Source organism: Motacilla alba, chromosome 10, assembly GCF_015832195.1.
Source record: "Motacilla alba alba isolate MOTALB_02 chromosome 10, Motacilla_alba_V1.0_pri, whole genome shotgun sequence".
NCBI lineage: Eukaryota > Metazoa > Chordata > Aves > Passeriformes > Motacillidae > Motacilla > Motacilla alba.
The window spans coordinates 8,191,045-8,205,568 of record NC_052025.1 but is presented as its reverse complement, the minus strand read 5'-3'; the positions used below and the strand labels follow the sequence as shown (position 1 = coordinate 8,205,568).

The 14,524-nt window shown below is 35.1% G+C and overlaps 1 protein-coding gene across 12 annotated transcripts in view; it reads right to left on the bottom strand.

Moving 5' to 3' along the window:
- WDR72 (WD repeat domain 72) overlaps positions 1–14,524 on the bottom strand; it is a 102,446-nt gene that overhangs the window by 53,713 nt on the left and 34,209 nt on the right. For all 12 annotated transcript variants that reach the window (XR_005258155.1, XM_038147229.1, XM_038147219.1 and 9 more), the window contains one exon: positions 13,215–13,417. Coding sequence is in view for 11 of the 12 variants with exons in the window: in XM_038147229.1 (XP_038003157.1) it covers positions 13,215–13,417 (203 nt within the window). In the remaining variant the exon portion in view is untranslated. The remainder of the gene's footprint in view (positions 1–13,214; positions 13,418–14,524) is intronic.

Below are 14,524 nucleotides of genomic sequence, written 5' to 3'. Positions count from 1 at the left end.
AACCTCTTGTACATAACTGATCCACAGCAGAAAATGCTTTCTATATCCAGGAAAGAGCAAGATTCAGGGAGGCTTCGAAAAGCGAAGCTATTTTCCATGCCTGGCCAGTGTCCCCTAACATTTCCCCAGCTTGCCACTAAAGATGCTTGAGCCAGGATCGGACAAGAGCTAGAATAAACTATTTCAGCTGGAAGGGAACTACAAGGATCATTTAGTCCAACTAGGCTCTCCAAATGCCCCTTAAACACTCACTGGCTTGGGGCATTGTACACGTCTTTCAGAAGCCTGTTCCAGTTTTTTGGCATGCCAATTCATCACTACTCCACAAGTTAAAACCCTGTTCCTCTACATCTTTTCCCCTTTACTCCTTCTTAGCACCCAAGGAAAAGTTTTCTTGTGACTATGGGGAGGGAGCAGCAGGGGGCTGTACTTACTGTGGCCCCCAACTGCATCAATACATGCCATTATCTTTAACAGATTTAGGACAGACATATCACATAAAAATTTCATGGGAAGTACAATTCAAGTGTTATTTTACCTAGCTGCCTTCTCCTCTCTAAAGGCCTTTTTCCACTGGGATCCAACTTGTTCTGGGAATGGCATTCCACTTAAAACATACACTTCCATTAGCTGACAGGGATTCCCATACTTTTTCAGCTCCTTATATGTATGCACTTTCTCCACGTATCTGCTTTCTTTACCAGAAGCATTCTACTGTGGGTTTTGTACTAAAAACAGAATTGACAGAAATGATCTGGACATTCATTTTACATAAAGGAAATAAAGTGGCAAAAATCACAAGATAGAAATTTTAGAAGGCCGAATACCAGCACCAGCACTCAAAATATACTTAGAAGCTGCTTTGATACTACTGAATAGAAGCTGCTCAATTCACACAGCACAAGTAGTATCAACTCCTATGCCAAGCAAGTCCTGAAGTCCTGAAATATGACTTTTCTTCTAGACTTATGGCCTTCTTTATTCATTGCACTCTCACTTTATCCCAAAACATAACAGGAGAGAAGTGTCAGAAAATTGGTCCCAAAGCTCCCAGAGCCTGCACAACGAATTATGATGAACAAATATTGGTTCCCTAAGTGGGAACTATCCTGTTGATAGCTCATATGCTGATTCTAAAAACATTTTTTTTTAATTATGCAATATTTAAGGGGCTTAATTCTGCTCCTTTGAGCTTTCCACTTTGAAACAACATATTTTGATTCATTAACACTGAACAGGATCAATCCCCTCCTTTATCCACTGCTTGCCACCTGCAAAGGCTCAGGAAAATATCAGACGGAAGTTGAACAACTTCAATGGGAATTTTTAGGTAGATTAGGCAGGGAGAGACTGGAGAGATGTGTGAAGCTTCCATGAAATAATGCCAAAGAGACTAGAAGGTTGTTTCATTCATAGAAAGTGCATTGCTGTTTTATTTTTCTTTGGGTCAGGGATTTTCTATTTCTGATTTGCTTAAGAGGTTTTCCTCAAGATATATACTCTTATATTTTGACAGCAATTAGGCCACTGGCTTTTAATACAGATACAACTGCTCACTGAAGGACATGGTAAAAAAGTAAGTTGTACCTGATGGACTTTTAGCGAGTAATTTTTTCATTATTAAATATAATAACTATTAATAAATTAATGCAAACTTAATCATTTAAATACCAGCCCCCAACTGTCTGCTCAGTGAAAATATTCTGTGAATATCCAATTCTACGATACATTTTCAAACAAGGTTTTCTAAATAAAACCCAATATAGAATCGTCAAAATCACCACATCTTATAGGCTGTAGGAAGGTTTTTGACATGATAATTTTGGAAACATCACAATTATGTTTGATAATATCAATACCCTTTTTTCAATGAAATTAACAATTGGTTTTGTCATCTGTCTTCACTGTAGTCTTTTTATTACACAAAAAAGAAAATAGAAACTGCAAAGAAATATATATATATGTCTGAATCAGTCTGCATTAACTTTGTAACAACCATTAACAGTACACATTTTGCTTTTAAAAAACTAAATTGTGGAGAACCCGCTACAGAAATGAAAGAGGAGGGTAGTAGAATTTGTCAAACAAAATTTCTTGATGGGTGAGAATTTTCTGAGTCTTGATCAGGCCAGTCACTGGATTGTCAAGAGAAGTTCAGAGGTCATAATTTCTCAGAATCACATCTTATCACTGATCTGGCTCTGGACTCCCAAAAAATAAGTACATGACACATCTGCTTGTAAAAGCTATTTAGGTACTCCTAGCCTCCTGTTACATTTGCACTTGGTGGAGACTGAAGAACTGTTAACTGAAGCATGGTTACTACACCTAAGGGTGTGGTAACATTAAATTATACTGCCAATGACAACTCCATTTTATTCTACATAATGTTTTATCCTTGCTGGTGGGCAGGAATATCTGTGCTAGCTTTTGTTGGATTTGGGTTTGCATTTTTCATCAATTTTTAACTACTGAATAGGTTCAAAATCATATTTTCTTGCAAAAATATTTTTATCTCAACCTTTTTATTGAAAATAGTAGCATAAGAGAGTACCTGCAAATGCATCCCCAAAACATAAACCTATCTCATGTATAGTTTTACAAAATAGGAAACTTGTAACTGTCTCTTGAATTGTCACAGAAAACAAATACATAAACAACACACAAAATGGCTGGCACAGTGTAAATTAAAGCATTAAATTTATTTCTAAATCCTCTGAGCCCTCAGTTGCTAGAGATGGTAGTCGATAGGAGTAAAAAAAATTGCCTCCTTGAAATGTGCTTGGTGAACAGCAGCTTGATGATTGGCAGCACAAATAGAAGACAAACGAGAAAGCCTTCAATCTGCAGCTGATGCACAGGAAGAACATGGGGAGCTGAGTTTACAATAGAGAAAACATTACCAAGCTAATGGCACAGGCAATCGTTTGACCACCATGCATCTCTGATAGCAGCAGGGCATCCATTTTCAGTTAAGTGTTAGAGTACCTTTTTGCTTTCTCTGACCACTGCAGGGGTAAAACAACCCAGTGCGTGAAACCCACTGACTGGTAATAAATTACTATATTGGATACTTTTTGTTTTCTTTCAGCAATGACTTGGCTGTGTATTCTTGCTATCATTACCAATTAAAGTGGAGCTCACGTTAGCAAGCTGTATCTAACTGTATATCAGTCCTACGCTCCAATTGCTTTGGCAAGAACCACGGGGTCAAGAGGCTCCTTTGACCTTTATCAGCTACGTCTCTCTGACCACTCACTATTTGAAGCAATCTCGACTGAACAGATGGACACTTTTGCAGACTCTATAAAGCTTAGAATATAAAGATAAATGAAATTGTGTTTGGGGCTTCAAACTGGTTTATGAGCATAAAATATAGTTAGCAAGTTCCACAAAAACCTCAGATTTCAAATAGCACATCTTAAACCTATGCCATGAACAGAGCACCTCTTTATCTACTGGGAAATTGCATCTTATGGATGTGTCTTCTACATATAAAATCAAAAGCTTGATGTAACTTACATGTCTAGTTAGCATTAAGTCACTTCCCAATTTAGGAAGCCTAATTTACTTTGATCAGTAAAAGACAGCAAGAAGAAAAGCTAGCATGACCTTTTCCCATGGCAGCACAGCATACAGCACATGATCAAACATCATTCAGTGGAACAGTACTAAGAGAGTGAACACCACTCATCTATTTTATGACCAGAATTGTGATGCAATAATTTAAAAAGCAAGGTCTTTAAGAAATCTAAGATAGAGAAATCTGAAATGGGGTCCAAGTTTTCCCTAAAAGAAGCTTCAAATTCTCATGGTCATGCTTAAAGAACTGTTAACAATGAGATAGAAATACAGTCTTTCAATTCTATTTAGGTGTTTGTAACTTAAAAATAATCTAAGCACTGAATGATGTCTTATTTCAGGTAAATCCCATCAGCAAACCTGCTTACTTGAGTTCATAACCTTTTTGCAAATACACAGCTATCTTATTTTCTTGCTCTGCTGAAAGGACAAGCAATCTAGGATATGTGCAAAGATGCATTTATTCAAAAATAGTTACACGCAGCAGGTATATAATTGAAATAGCACTTAAACATACACCATACACCATCTCTAAAATAACCTGCTGAGGAAGAAAGGATGCAAATTATTGGCTACACTTTCATCTCCACATAAAAACCGTATACACTTCCTAATCCAATATTAGCTCCTATGAGCAGTCTGCATATCACAGCCCTGCTTAACCCTGCCCACCTCCCGAGCTTCAATTTTAGGGAGCACGTGAAGCGTTTCTGTCACTAAGAGTATCAATGGTGTCCCAAAGGGTCAAAGAGGCCAGCCTACCTGCCAGAAAGCAATTCTGGCCTCTTGCATAGGGTGAGCATCACACAGTTACGGTGTGACTATCCCAAGGTCATTCATATTCCTTACCTTCAGACACCTCACCTAGTCATAGGACAGAGAATCCTTTGATGGGGCATTCAGAACTTTTTTCTTATTCATTTATGCTTTTATAGCTCAGTACTCACATATAAAGGACTATCTGTAAAAAGCCTGGAGTCAGTAGTAGTGCCTTAGTTTACTTTCATGTGAAATTTATGCTTGACCTGAGGCTTCATCATTTGGACAATGCTGTCTTGAACAAATGTGTCAATTCATGACGAATTTTCCCACACAAACTAGTATAAACAAATTGTTTTGAACTTGCCTTGCATTACTTTTATTATGGTATTCATTACAACGCTGGTCGTATTACCGAGGATGTCCAGATCCTCCAAAGAATCCACCTCCCATGAAGAAAAGGCTGCAGTATTTTTTGAGTTTGCACCAGTGTTTATCTATCAACTTAATTACAACATAGGCAGAGTCACCCTCTTTCCTCCCAACACTGTAATCTTTCTTTTAAGTCCCAGTGGAAGGCTTTACTATCCTCACAGCACTTTGAACAGTAGCTGTAACATCACTGCTGATGCATCTGTGGCACAATGTAAGTAATTAAGCCAAGGAGTCTTCAGACTCAAGCTGTGTGATGAATAGTCTAAGCAACTGAATAAACCCTCTTTTTATCATATATGGAAGGCCACTGTCAGGCAGATTGGAGTCCAGATGGATCTACGGGGCACAAAAATTTCAATTGTTCAGGAAGAATTGCAAGCACATCTATTGAATTGCTCAATGTGAAGGTCTGGTATGAAAATTTAACATTTGGCATATTTTGTTTTCAAGTTAACACCCTCTCTCTCTGTAACACTCATCTTAGAGTTTTCTATTGGATTTAATTCAAATGTACACATAAAAGTGATTCTGGAGACAAATCCTTAAAAGATATCCAAGAATAACAGGTAAGTAAAATTAATATCCTGAACATCCTTCACAACATTTCAACACTAGGAAACAAGTCTATCCTTTATTTTTCATAAAAGTATTTGAAGAAATATATGATGACTTTTTTTACAGACAACTATTGCTTTGCTCTAGAACTCATATCTCTGACTGTCTGGGCACACTATGAGGCAATTCTAAACACAATACTTTTGACAAAATTTTGTCTAATAGTTTTATCATAGAAAGAATATAAAAGTGAACTGTAAATCTCTAACATCCATTTATGACATGGACAGTCTCGGCCATAAAAAGTTTAGATAGAAAGAAGGAATAAGATGGTGTTTAAAATTAAGTATTATTTATACACTCAATATTCAAATACTCTGCCTACATCTTAATATAGTAATTATTTTGAATGTAAAAGTAAATTTCCTAACCATATCTTTAGAAATATTTACAGCTTAGTGCTGTGTGGTAGTGAAAATTTCCATCCTCACTCAGCACTTCAGAAAAAAAAGATGGAACATCTCCAAACTTTTCTTGATCATCAACTGAACAAGAAATGCTACAGCAATCCAAAGCTACAGACTGCTGGCTCAGGATTTAGGAATTATCATATTGAACAATTTACTGGATGAATGAACATCCTAATATCTGTGAGCTATAATGCTGAACATAGAGATACTGCCAACAATACCTTTGCAGGAGCTTGAGAATATTGCTTTGTCCTAGGATGGACTGATGTATATAAAAATTAAGTTATCAGTATATGTCTGAGTGCTGACGCCAACTGAAACAACATATTTTCCCTGGGCTGTTCTGAGTGCATTTCACATCTTGAATTGTAAGAGTCCCGCCCAGAAAATTTACCTACATAAAAGTTCTTGATCAATTCATAAGCAAGTGACATTCTACTAAAGAAAAAGAACCAAAACCCAAAAAAATCCTGTGTATTCCAGAAAGCGCCATTCTTGAGATTTTAAGAATAGGCAAGCTGGACTTTCCTCAGATTTTATAGCATTCTGAGATGTATCACGATGACAGCTAAGTTTCTGTACCCATAGATTTCATACTTTCCTTGCAAGATGTTCAGTCTTACTGCAGAGGTTTCCAGAAGAATGGGTTTTGGAAACAAACATTCGCAGGTGCCTGCTTGGATGATTTATCCTTTCCCAGAAGTATTGCAAGAACCAAACCTGACTACTGGACAAATTAAAGTTTGAGTATTAATATACAAAAAAATATATCAAGAGAATGGATGTATAACCACTGCTGCTGCTTTGTTAGTTTGAAATCAAACCATAGGTTAGCCAACGACTTGATTTCTGCTCTATAACTGAGACAAGAGTTTCAATTAGCTATCAGAAGGAAGTTAGTATATTAGTCTTTCTTTTGCAGTGAAAGGTTTGCTGCAATTCCTTCTTGTAAGATGATGATGTGCTTCTGAAAAAGTCACTGCCTTTCTTTTTAAAACAGATATGTGAGCTGGAAACCTAGGAAAAAGTCTCAACACTGAATTCACTCTGAATTGTTGTTAATATTTTTCTTCACTAAAATAATACTAATTAAACTATAGGAGGCCAGGGAATTAATGTTTAGAATACAAAAGTCATTGTCAGAACTGAAAAGATTCCACCATATCCTTATAATGAATAGTGAAGAATTTAAAGAACACCACTGAACAACATGAAAATATAAAGGTTAAAACAAAGATCATATGATGTATTTTAGAATTAGGCAGAGCATTTGGAAAGAAAATCAATTATGCTGATCTACAGAGCAAGTCACACCTTCTAGACTACAAAAGTAGAAAAGGTAAAATCTAAGATAAGAAAACTCAAACTGTGCTCAGCTCCACAACCAGATCTGAAAGAAGCAGTCCTAAGTGGCAAATATGATATGATGAACACCACTTAAATAGGAGAGAAACTGTATGTTGTTAATTATAAGTACAAATCCCTAACCAAAATGCAAACTTTGCTAAAGAGTCCAAGAGACAAAAGGGAATTGCAGCATGGCAGAGGTATGGGAAAAGACAAAGACAACAACAGCTAGGTTAGCTTCAATAAATCATCCTTCAACATTAAATACTTCACAAGGACTGTTGATATTGACCTTAGATTTATTTCTAGTAGGATACTGTAGCAGCCTCTTTAGCTTTATCACACAGTCCAATTAGCTGTCTAGGAATGGAAAGAAGTTTTAAGTCAGTCACCTTCAGTATAGTCAGAGAGTAGAAAAGAATCAGTGTCAGAAGCACTGAAATAAGTAGTTAAGACTTATTATTAGATTTCTGATACCCTGTGTTAATTGCTACCCACGTGTGTAAGATTAAAATGTGCTACAATATCAAGATGGCAACTTTTTGGTTTCATTTTGCTTTGAGGCAACCAATGGAGAAAACACAAACGATCAAATTCTTAACTTGGTGTGCCAATACAAAAACTACAGAAATTTCCATAAAAGATTGCATGTGGTCAAAGCTATCAATATCCCTCACGATCATAGCTCTTTTTAACTGCTCCCAATTTAATGTCCTAACTCCCAAGTTATTACTTCACTGTAGTTATGTTGCTACCTTGATCCCTCGATAAAATACTTAATTGTAAAATTTCACAGGAAATGTGGTACTAAAATGTTTTGCTACTGAATTACAGAGAAAAAAAAACCCCTGCATATATTGAGTCCTTTTTTCTGCACTCATTTTCCTATTACACTTACTTAATAAACTACTAAATATAGCTACTGAACAGTAGTTCCAGGAAAAAAAACAACACCTTGCAGCAGCAATGCAATGTTACCAGCTTTAAGGAGAAATACTGTACTACTTTCTATTTTGCTTTGTCCTTAATAATGCACTTTATATAAATCACCAAGATATGTAATTCCCCATAATAATGCTCTACATATTATAAAAGGAAAGAAATTAAAGGAATTCATGTCTGTGACACCATTTTAATGGTACCACTCCTGATTTCCTATTTGCTAAATATTAATTTGTATTTGTGCTTGTATCTTATTTCCATTTTTCTATCAATTTTTCCATCAGTAAGATTTAACTAGCAGCGATTTTCCAGACTTCCAATAACAATTTTATTTTCAAATTGCTTCCCTTGCTATACTAAAACAAATAGCTGCTATTATCCTACAATCTTCATTTGCCTCTTACGTATTCTGTGCAGCAAAGCAGATATTTCTTTTATTATTTATAACTTCTGGACATTCTTGCCTTTACATATTTTTGTTCAGAGCAGAATATGAATACTATTACATAAGTGAATATGAAGTTCTAAAGGACTCCTATTACAACATATTTTAAGAAATTGCTGAGTTAACCTATCAAAAAATACATATACATGTCCACACATAAATGAAGGTTTCTCTCCCCCATCTTTGCCTTGTCTTATATATACAGTAAAAAAATCTCTTATCTGATCTAGATTTTCAGTAGTATAATTTAAGAGTTCAAGCTTCAGCAACCACTGCACAGATTTTATAATCTTCCCTCTAATGTTTTTACCCAGACCATTGTGATTACTGAAATCACTAGGAACACTAGTGCATAATAAACACAGGCTTATATCCAAAATATTGAAGCTGAGAAGGTAGGAAACTTTCCAACATGAAGGGTTTCTGGAACGTCAGGAAAACAATTCCCAGATACATCCAGCTTTTTATGTGCATCAATGAAACCTTCATATGATGCACTGGAGCATTTCAAATTTTTTTTTTTTAAATCAGTTTTTCACAGAGCTCCAATTTTCAAACAGAGCTATGACTTAAAGCTATAATGAGAACTAGTTCCATATGAACACCATGAGCACAGTCTAGTGTGCATTCTATTGTAATTAAGAGCAGTGATTCAATACCTATTGCTACTGGCTGGGTATCATAGCAACCTTGTGTCACTGAATACTGCTGGAAAACTGTTCAGCACTAGCAAGACCATGCTTCAGGAAAATCTACAATGGCACTACAGATTGTCAACATCTGTGGGGGTTGTTACAGGGAGAGCAACAAAGAAACCTGCTTTAAAAAAAAAACCCTATACTTAGAAAATTGACAGGGATTCTACAGCAGCACTACAAAAAGAAAAAAACACAGAGGAAGGAAAGAACATTTTTTGTCATTAGTTACACAACTTATGCACCCACATCCTAACATCTACCCCTATAAATAGAGTTGCAATAATGCTGCATCATCACATCATTTATGAATATCCACAAAGCCCTGCCTTTTACTTTTTAACTAAACACAAGCATCATTCACCACCAACATTAATCTGGAAATAAAACAGCCCCACTTCCAAAATAATATTTAAACTTTCACAAATGAACTCTAGATAGTCTTGTATAAATCTGCAAAAAAAAAAAAGAGAAAACAGGTTACTATGAACAAGAACCCAATATTGATTTTTCTGCGGTGCAGTAAAGCATCTCCATTCTATTTGGCTGCTGTCAAAGCCACTCTTTAACAGCTGGAGTCAAATTGCACTATTTACAGCAAGAGCCCTTGTCAAGTGGACCATAAGTATTCTAACAATACACTATTCAAATGGCACTTTGCCACACAAATTGCTGACTTGATGAATACTCTATGTCAATGACTAAGGCCAATATAAAAGTTTCATTTTTATGAGAGGTTTTACATTCACATATTAAGTAAAGCTTTCTTGAAGAACTATTAAGCTATATATTTTGGATCTTTTGACATTAAAAATAATTAAAATCTGTTTAAATATATCAAGAGGATTTGACAACATTAATATGGATCTTGTGTTAACTGCATTTGTCACAGTCATCTGTTATTGGTACTCCCACTGGCACGTGCAGCACAATAAAAGAATTAAAATGGTCAAAACACCATGAAATCAAAACATTCTGCTTTTGTATCCATGATTTACATGAAGGCAAAAGTTATGAAAGAAAGCCTTTGGAGCCGGACTACTATGTGAGGATATTTATCTTTTTTAGTATGAAGGAAAGAGAGACCATTATTTTGAAAACATTCTTTCATCTTAAATATAATACGAAGGGTAAAACAATTTAATAATGGCAAGAACAAATGCTGGATTCTACTTGCAATCTTCATGTGGATCACTCATTGTACAAAAGGAACACTCTCGATTACAATACCAACAGGAATGAATAGCTACCCACTCATTATTCTTGTCAGATAAATCTTCTAAAATTGAGTTCCTTAATATATGCTAAAATTGATAATGGGGTTTTTTTTTGATAGAAAAGTTATTAACAATTTAGTATGTTGTTAAATTTCTAATACACAATTTGCCAAAGGAGGAAATTGATAATGAAACACTTTCTATATTAAAACCCTCTGATATTCTGAAAGTTTTATGATATTTTTACATGTGTAGTAATTAAATTCCTTAATTAATAGGGGATGGAATGTTGAAGTCTGATAACCACAGTCCTCTCAATAATTAAATGGGATCTGAATTTCTAGAATGTTTCAAGATGCTAAAATACAATGATGCAAAAGAGTCAATAGAGCACTTCTTGAAAAACCTAATAAAATTTTTTCTGCACAAAACTTAAGAAAAAAAACAGACTTCATAACAAGCCTTCTATTTAGCAATAACAGAACAGTGCTACAAAAGCTGCAGAGTTCCACACTCCTTTTGTGTAGCCAGCACTGGACTTCTGCAATAACACTGAGGGGACTTCCATTGTTATGTTTTTCCCAGGTTCAGCTACAGTGAACACATTTAGGCTCCAACATCTCCCACACCAATCTACAGAACCCTCTCCAATCCAGATGCAAGTGGGAAGAAGGTCTGAGTGTACTGGATGACAGATGCTTGATGAAAGAAAAGTGCTCTTCCAAATACAAAACTTAATTTATCATGAATTTAGGCAAATGTAACAGGTCTGTAGCGACAAAAAAGAACATGAAACTAAAAAAAGAGTTTGATATTAAAAGTCTTAGAAAGATCAATAGTATTCTTAATAAGTTTGCATTTGGACAAGACAATTAATGAGAAATATTTAAACATTATTTTGATATATCAGAGCAGACAAGATGTACATCAAATCAAAAAAAGCACTACAAATTACCATGGTTTCCTGTCATGACATTTCTCCCAATTTAAGATCATAATTCCCAAAGCATGTTAAACTCCACATTTTAAAGTTTACAAAAAACTCTTTTCCCATATTCCAGAATCAGCACATTTTCTTTCCTCCCACCTTGTAAATCCATGCAATTTTCAATTTAATAGACATACTAAAACTAAAAAACTACCCAAACTTTTTTCTTTTGTTCCTGTTTAAGAAGGCAAGAAGAAACTATTCCTTTTAACAAACTAACAGGGAGATCAGATTCTGTGTCAATGGCCAACTAGTGCACCATCTGCCCCACAACATGCTCAGCAGGATTACGCGCTAATAAGACTTTTCAGAAAATGGGATCAAAAAGAACTTTAGAAATCAGACTAAGGTTAGTAAAAGGTCAAAGAAAAATATTAAGAGTTAAACTACAATCATTAGAAACTCAATGATACATGTAAATTTGAAGATACAATGAATAAAAGAACATAAAATTCCAGAGTGAGGACGTGGATCAAGCTGTACTTCGTCAGTTTTGAAATACCTGCTACTTCATCGCCTATAATTAATAAAGCCACAAGAAAGGCCAGAGACCATTCTGAAGGCTGTTTCTGTGTGTGATTGAGGGAAAGCATTTTTTACGCTCAATACTTGTGGTAAAATACCTTCTATGTACATTGAGGGTTGAGGAATAGCAGACATGACTTCTGTTTATTGCAGAGAACAGAGTTCCCAAAACCCATTAATTAAAAAGTGGTAAGCAAGAACAAACAACATAAAAGCCCTATTCTTAAGATACCCTCTAATCAAGAGTTCAGTGAATGTATTATCTCCTGATGCATAAATAGAGTCTAAGAAAACAGGCTTGTACCATTTTTTCCCTACATGAAAAAGGCAATATCCATCTCATGGAATTTGAGATTGTATTAAATTAGAGACAGTTATAAGAATCAGTTTTAAAATTAGAAAATGCAATATTAATTTTTAAATATCTACAAATAATTGATAAAAGTATAGATTTATCTAGGCCACAAGAAAATTGAGTGACTATTACGTTTTTAATCTTACTTCTCATGATTTGATGTTTCAATACTCATTTTCTCAGCTTTAACATCACATTAAAGCTACTTTAAGCATATTATTTCCTTCTATTACTTATTCAAAACAAAAAGAAGGAGCACATCTCCATCGGTCTGAATTAGCTGGTTTAATGATTTTGGTAGGAAAGTATTTCTAGATGAAGCTAAACACAAGTCTCTCCCTGGCCAAATCTTTCCTGAAAAGGATCATAGCCATTTGCAGCCCAGTACTTCACACAAGTACTAATTTAAACACACTAATAAAAACATAAGGCACTCGCAGTGTATTCTGTGATGATGCTAAGAGAAAATACACCAAATAAAAACTATCTCTGAATGACAAGAGGGATCTGTAGTCTCATTAGAAGACCAACAGCATGGGATCTCAATGTGTTTGTTCGGGTTTGAACGGGTGTAAGGTGTATTCAGCTGTTCCCAGGGTACTACTGACAGGTACAGTCACAAGCTAGAGGCATGAGGAAATAGGATCTAACTACAGGTAATAAGGTCTGAGAAAATCCTTTAGAGACTAGCTACTAATGACCTTGCATAAGGCCCTCTGCCAATTCTACTCATTTATCTATGAAATAGGGTTGAAGGCATAAAAACTGAGCCAGCCAGAAGAAGCCTTCATAAACTTAAAACCAAGCCACCATCCCATTTACTCATCAGTGGGTGATAGGGTAAAGAATTGGAATCACCTCTAATTACTCTGGAAAAATGCTCTACTCTTCACTCTTACCTTATCTGAAGATTTCTCGGTATGAGCAGGATAAGGGCCCATGCCATGCTTATATGAACTGGAGTGTTTGTATCCAGAATTCTTGTTCCGTTTTGACTCCTCAAACACAGGAAGTAGAGCACCTGCCACTAAGTATTCTGAATCTTCAATGGCAGTAAGAATTGCTCTTGCTGTCTCACCGGTTTCATGTCGTTCCAGTGTGCCTAGAGAAACACAACAGAAGCTGTAACTTTTTCAATGAGCTATACTATCACATCTCCATCTATCATAGTATTAATAGAGTATGCGACACATGAGCAAAAAAAATCACAAAATATTTACAGATGAGGCAAATAACTCCTCTTTTTAAAATTAAAAGTGTATTCTACACTATTACTATTAAAAAACAGTAATATTTTAATAGCAATATTCTTTTTCTAAAGAAATCACTGCAGCAAATAATTCTGTATCAGACCATAAATAGCACCAGATATTTTATACATTTGGAGTGAGATGCAGTTTTCAAAGAGAGCCAGAGATATTCCCAAAAATATCACCTGCCCTAACTGTTCAAAACAGAAATTTGTTTTCTCCTCACAAACCCCTCCCAGAGCATCTATATCATTAACAGTGTAAACAACAATACATTTATGTAATATTTTAGTGCTGTCCTCTAGTGTTCTGGATTACAAACAGCAAGAAATAGCTCAAATTTTTTTCGCTCCATTCCTAAAAATGGTCAGATGTAAAGAAGGTTTATACTTGAATATACACATAGCTTAGTCATCAGGGATATAAATGTGATATTTCAGAGACTGCTTCATCACTTGTGTGACTCTCTGGAATCTAAATCCTCTAGATGTTATACCCAGTTATATTACTTCAGTAAAAATTTTATCTACTAATAATTTTAGTAATACTACTTTAATTATAACTAACATTAAAAATATCAAAACTGAGCTTAAATACATTTAAAATGAGCTACTACTACATACTACCTATTTCCTACAGGAATTAAAAGAAATTGCTGAAATAACATGTTTCCTATAAATATCAGAGATAAAATACATCTGAAGGGTTTTCCAAGTATTAAATATCAGCTATAAAATGAAATGTTTTTCCCCTAAGTTTGAATTCTTTCTACCCTCAAGTAATACAACATGAATTTTCCCTTTCACTGCTACAAGAAAAAAATGTGTAACATTGAAGTTCTATCAGTAACACCTGCTAAAAATATTGGACTGGGATTGAGGGATCTCATACAATAAATGTTTGTGTGTATATGTGTGTATAAAATCTCTTTATCTGAAATTATTTCTCTGAAACCCATC